General features: G+C 56.4%; 1 protein-coding gene across 1 annotated transcript; it reads right to left on the bottom strand.

Moving 5' to 3' along the window:
• Positions 1–540: 540 nt before the first annotated feature.
• On the bottom strand, positions 541–5796 carry LOC109752401 (very-long-chain aldehyde decarbonylase GL1-2). The gene is made up of 10 exons (XM_020311304.4): positions 5584–5796; positions 5249–5472; positions 4411–4652; positions 3831–4050; positions 3423–3544; positions 2775–3139; positions 1449–1655; positions 1250–1360; positions 986–1159; positions 541–891 (listed from the first exon to the last, which is right to left on the bottom strand). Exons 1-10 carry the CDS (start codon positions 5632–5634, stop codon positions 736–738), a joined length of 1872 nt encoding a protein of 623 aa, XP_020166893.1. The 5' UTR covers positions 5635–5796; the 3' UTR covers positions 541–735.
• Between the last annotated feature and the right edge of the window lie 632 nt (positions 5797–6428).

The raw sequence follows: 6428 nt of genomic DNA, 5'->3' as shown, positions 1-6428 counted from the left end.
TGGTTGACACTTGGGAGGACGAAGCCGGTCTCAAGGAGCGGTTCCCGCTAGCTGAGGCTTGGGGACAAGCCTCGACTCAAGGAGAGGGGGATGTCAACGCCCCTGACAGACCAGGGCCGCAAGTCAGCGACAACAGCGACCGCGTCGCCTCTGCACCGCGGTCGACCTGGCCCAGGAAGCCCAACCCACGCGTCTTCGGGCCGACGTGGGCTAACTGAAGCCCACCTGCGCCGCTACTTGAGGAGGCGAAAGAGGCTGCATCATCCATCCAGAGGATCACCGAATGAATCGACGGCGGCTACCTAGCTCACTCCCGAACCCTAGTTCCTCTTGTTCTTCCCATTCGAGCCCCGCTCCTTGTAATCAATCTGTAATAGCTACTACTTCAGAGAGCAATAGATCGATCGTGCACCACTACCTTATCACGCATCTTCCCGCCCCTCTCCGGCCTTGATTGATCGTCGTTCATTCTCCGTCGAAATGTTGATGTAAACTCTACTATCCCTTTTGGGGGGTTCTTGTCATAGAAAAAAGATGACGAATCAAAACAAGTGTGCTGTCCTTGGGCGGTTCGATTAATCCAGTCTCTTGTCTCGTCAAGCCGGTATCAGTGGTACATTTGACATGAATGGAGTACAACAATACATATGGATGGAGGAGGGAGCGATCTTAGTTGCTTCGTTTCAGCTGCATTCTGCACCTGCGCTACACCTGCGTCGACGACGAGCGATCACATCACACCGGCGTGAGGCCGTGCTTGAGCGCCGCCTTCCACACGACGTCGATCCGGTCGACGTCGAGCGCGCCCACCTCGTGGTGCTCCCACCCCTCCAGGAAGTGCACCACGCCGCCGGCGTGGCACGCGTGCACCACCCCTCGCTCCATAGAGTACTGAAACAAACACACAAGCCATCGATCGCTGTCAGTACACGCGGGGCGGGATGGCATGGATCATCCGACGGTCATGGCTGTGTGCGTTAGTTACCTCGCAGGAGCCGAGGCCCTGCACGTCCTTGGGGAGCCTCATGGCGGCGAGCTTGCCGTAGGTGCAGTCGCGACGGAACCCGATGATGGGCGGCACGACGAACTGGTGGAAGTGCGTCCCCGGCGGCGCCCACCGCTGCTCCCTCGGCGACAGCCACTTGCCCACGAGCCACGTCTGCACACCCAACGTTACCACCATGTCAACACATCATAGCACAAGGGTACAAATTGATGAGCAATCGGATGGTTTGAACGGCGGTGAGACCTTGCAGTTCTGCGCGGCCTGGTACTTGGTGACCTGCACGAGGTACTGCTGGAACTCCGCGGGCGCCTCCCTCTGGATCTTCAGGAACCTCTCCGACGACATGGTCAGCATCTGAAGCAACAAAGAGAAATTATCACAACTTATTGACCCTCTGAATCATCGCCTATCTTTGTGGATTCAGGGATATATGGATGCGTACCACGACTCTGATCTTTTTCCGGCAGAGGTAGAGGGCGATGGCCCTGCCGAGCTTGGACGTGGCGCCGGTGAGGAACACCTCCTTGGTGTTGCTGGGGATCTCGTTCAGGATCACGGCGGCCGTGAGGGTGTTGCCGTGCACCACCCTCACCCTCAGGTCAGGGTGCTTGTCCACGAACAGGGTGCCACCTCCGTTCAATGCCTCGTTCTGGTACAGAAAAAATAAATTAACTGAGAGTTTTGAAGATAAAGAAATTACGTACTTCTTAGAAAAGGATTGTTCAGAAGCTGGATGGTTCTGGGAGGACTGTTCTCGTATAAACCCGTCACTGTAAACAGTTTGGAATTGTGCAGGTACAGCAATACAGACGTACACTGTACCGACTTATCTGCCGGCCTCCGTTCGTCAGCACGGCACAGGCTGACAGGCACAGCCCAGAGCTCGAGCGGGACCAGGCCGCCGAACCCACGCAGAGATCTTGGCACCAACCAACCCAACCCATGCGCGACCACTCGGACGGCGCAGGCCGACTCTTCGCCGGCCCTGGCCTGCTCTCTGCAAAGCCCTGTGCCCCTCGATCCACGCACAGTGCTTCCCCATGGCAGGCATGCATGCATGCACCAGCCACTAAAATTGCGCGCCGCGATTGGGCCACGTGAGCCGCGAGGACAGGATAAAGAAGCCGTGCCAAAGCGGTCCACGGCAAACGCCTCAGATCGGCCGGGCCGGCCACCGATGGATGGATAGATGGCTCTGTGGCCCACTCGCAGCGGCAGTGCTGTCGCCGGCACATGGAAGCGGGAACGGCAAGGACAAGTTGGCCACCTTTGGTTGCTGCCGCGCCACCCCACCCACCAGCTAGCTAGCGCATGGCATTCCTGCCAACGACACAGTAATGTGCCTCTGCATGGCCGACCTCCCGATCCCGATCTCAACTGTATGGTACAGTACTACTTCTCCCATGCACCGCGCGCTTTGCGTCGTCGCCGACTAGGCCCGCCCGCCATTCGCCATTGCCGCTCTTGAATGCGCTCACATGCCTCCCGGCTCCCGCTGTAGTACCCCTACCGATCGATCTCCCGTCTGATTGAGTACCATCGCTCTCCTACCTAGCACTAGCAGTGGCGGAGCACTGTGCTGCATACTACCGCTGCGGGGCGCCGGCCAACCAGACACGGACAGGCCAGCAGCAAAGAGGCATGGGGTGGTTGCACCGTAGCCTCTATCTTCTCTAAAGACTTGCGACCAACACCTAATGAAAAGAAGATGTGGTTTCATTCATTAATGGAGGGATGGTGCAGTGCATACATGCACGCGGTAGAGTACCTTGTTGAGGGCGGCGAGGCTGAGGACCTTGACGCCCATCCTGTCGGCGCGGAGGATGGCGAGCTCGATCTGGCGGTTGATGCCGGCCTTGGCGGCCGGGATGAAGTACTGGAAGCCGTGGCGGGGCACGCTCCAGGTCTGGTGGAGGCGGCCGCGGAGGTAGTAGAAGCTGACGAGGAAGGTCTTGGAGCAGCACCACATGAGCAGCCCGTAGACCAGGGCCACGGGCCAGAAGGGGAGCAGAATGAGGTGGTTCTCGAACGGCACCGATGAGATGGAGCGCAGCACGAACGGGACGTGCATCGACGACATGATGTCCACCACGTGCACCAGGAACACGAACTCCGGCACCCGATCGTTCTTCCCTGCACCATGTACGCACAAACCAACGTACGTCCGGCCGTTAGTTGCTTTGCTTGGTGATGATTAGTTCGCGGAGCACACGCCATTGCTTGATTAGTTGGTTAATGAAGTGCTGAGCGGGACCAACACAAGACGGCAACACATGCATGCATATGCATGCCTCATTAATGTTACTATACTCCAGTTAGTTCGTTCGTACACGTACTACTACTCCTGTTGCTACTGTGCGAGAATAAAATTGATGAGTGTAGGGGTCCTCGGGTGATTAGTAGTGGCATTGCGTACCTTGGTAGATCTCCTTCTGCAGCTCCCATGACTTGGAGTTTAGGGTGCCGCCCAGGAGGTCGAAGAGAGGCATGAACAGGCAGAAGTTGGAGTCCTTCTCCCTGTGGTGCAGGCTCAGATACCTGCATATAGCAAAACATTATGCATGGATTAGCACTACCAATCAAATCCTACCGCGGCGATCAACCTTAATTTCCATTCCAACCACTTGAGAGAAGGATGTAAACAAACACGTGAGTGCATCAGCTTGACTGTAAATCGTATGAAACAAGGGATAGCGGCTAGTGTCACATGCAGACCCCAGGAGGGGCAATGAAAAGAAATTACTACGCGTGAAGAATGACTGCTTTTACTGCCAAATAATTGCGTACTTGTTACACTGTCGAAAGGAAAATGATTTTGACTCACGTCGGGGTGTAGATGAGGTATCTGAGCGGGGGAAGAGCCTCGAAGACCCTGTGAGAGATGACCTCTACATTGCTGTACCCCATGCTCCGAAGATAGTCGAACGTGAGGAGGTGCACGTAGACCAGGCCCAGGGACCCAGCCCCCATCAGGAAGGCCCCTGCCAGCGGGACCCCCGTCGTCAGCGTCAGCAGCAGGGCCTCCAACGGCGTGCCGAATCCAGCTGCCACCAAACAAGACCGAGAAAACTTGGTCACATATGGAAATACTTGATGCTGCATTGTTGCCATGCACGGTAACTATTGATGCCGCAAGGCTGTGTCCATGGTAAAAACGTATACTCCTACAACGGAAAATATCGTGGCGCAATTTGGTTGGTACTGGTGTCTGGCGCATGTCACGAATCAGAGAAAAAAGACGGGGCTCCATGCAGCACGGGCACACATGCTTTGTCTCTTCTTTTTTTTTGCCACTGGGGCTGTTTGGTTGGGTTGGGTTGGCCGGAGCTCTGCTCGGCTCTGCGGCTGCGATCCTGCCTGCAACCATGCTTCGCTGCCGCGTACCGCGTACGTTACGTACGTACCTGTCAATGGCTGGGTCACCGGCGTGGAGTGGTGCCCGGCGTGGTACTGGCCGAAGAGCGGGGCCCCGTGCAGGGCCCGGTGGGCCCAGTAGAACACGGGCTCTGACAAGCCCACATGCAGCAGCAGCGCGATGCCCAGCCCCCGCGGGTCCCACACGCGGAGATCCTCCAGTCCCGGGAGGGGCAGCGGGCCGTTGACCAGCGCCGCACCAATCAGCGTTTGCAGCACCAGGAAGTTATCCCTGCGGGTGGGTCCAGCAGAGCAACAAAAAATAAATCATTCCTCCGAAATTTTTGACAAGATAAACTACTGGAGTAGTATACTGTACACCATTTTACCGGCTTACTAGTTGCTGTCAGGTCATCTTATCAGAAATGTGTGTGCCGACGTAATAATGTTCAAACAATATAATGTTTCAGGATTTCAGCGGCGTGACATATTGACCGGGAAAAGGGAGCTCGGGAGACGTCATGGCGGTTGGAGAGTGCCATGGCAATTGCCGGAGCTCCCGACGTGTCCAACATCTCTTTGGCTCCACGGAGTCTAGACTCCGGACGCAAGAAACATTCCGGACGGCTTGACGCAGAGATGCTCCGTTTATAGGTTGGAGTTGCATTCATGGCGTCATAAACTAACTGTCGTGCTGCACTTAAATAAATATACTGCTTGGCTTCTTACTCGTGCCCACGCGCTTCGCGTTGAAGTCCGGAAAACCCGGGGAGCAACGCAGCGAACTACCGGAGCTTGTTACCGAGTTACCTACCGGCATGCAGGTCGCATGCGGATCGAGCGAGAGAGCGAGCTCGAGGAGGAGGAGGGGGAGAGGAGTGTGCTTACCAGTCCCACTCGTGGTCGACCTGGCGGAAGTCGACGCCGTCGGGGACGACGCGGCGGCGGCGGGTGAGGAAGAGCATGTTGCTGTAGGAGAACCAGAACTGGTACGTCAGCCCGCGGGCGGAGAAGAGCAGCAGCAGGTGCAGCCACCGCGAGCCCAGCGGCGCGCCGCCCTGCTCCGCCCACTCCTGCGCCACCTTCCACACCAGCGGGCCCAGCAGGAAGTACTGCGCGCGTCCGTCCGTCGATCATGCAGTTGCAGCACAGCGACGATGTCAGTCAAGGAAGAAAACATTGACACGGTAATAAGGGTGAACAAGGAGGTGCTCAGTGCGTGCCTTGTATATGCCCAGGCTCGCCCATGGCCAGGAGGAGAGAGGGGGCGCCATGGCAGAGGAGTTCCTCGGGAGCGGGAGCGGGAGCGGGAGCTGGGTGGAGGAGAAAGGGGACGGGGGCTCTTCTCTCCTGGCTGAGTATGATTTGGCCGAGGCGAGCCTCGTCTCGGTGCGTACCCGGGGCTGGGGATTCCCGTGCTTATAAAGCGGAGGCCGGAAAACAAAATCAAGCGGGAGGGGTACGCTGAATAATTGTAGGTGACTCGGGGCGTGGGCCCACGGGCAGGACGCTGAGGGACGGCTGCCACGTCACGTGTACGAACGAGACGTATGGGGGCGCGTACAGGCAGTACAGCGTACAGCGCGATGGGTGGCCGGTAAATGGAACAATCGAGAGATCCATCATCTCTAATGATAAAACACATGTTACAAACTTAATAGTTAAGTAAGGAAAACATCAATACATAGGGATAAGTATGTACCCTCGAATGGGGCCTGATAAGTCCTCACAATCTTGAAGAGAATTTGGACAGCAGAATGTACGTTGTTTATGAGGGACAGGGCGTTTTGGTGCCTAGGCTCAGATGCACATGATATCCTGTGTTGTATAGGAATTGGGGAAAGCTGGTGTCAGATGGCAGGTCTGGTTCGTGAAAAATCTAGATACAGATTATATACAGTTATGAATAGTGCGCTACTGTGGGCCTTGCGCGTAGGGTGAGAGGCTGATTTGAACGATCGATTGATGGCGCCGTCTTCCCTAGGTTCTGAACTTCTGATCCATGGCACATGATCGTTCGCTTTCATCTGAGCCTTGGCCGTGGTATAGATGACGTGCAGACAAGTGG

Source organism: Aegilops tauschii, chromosome 6 (genome assembly GCF_002575655.3).
Source record: "Aegilops tauschii subsp. strangulata cultivar AL8/78 chromosome 6, Aet v6.0, whole genome shotgun sequence".
In the NCBI taxonomy this organism is placed as follows: Eukaryota; Viridiplantae; Streptophyta; class Magnoliopsida; order Poales; family Poaceae; genus Aegilops; species Aegilops tauschii.
This window is presented reverse-complemented; position numbering and strand designations above follow the sequence as displayed.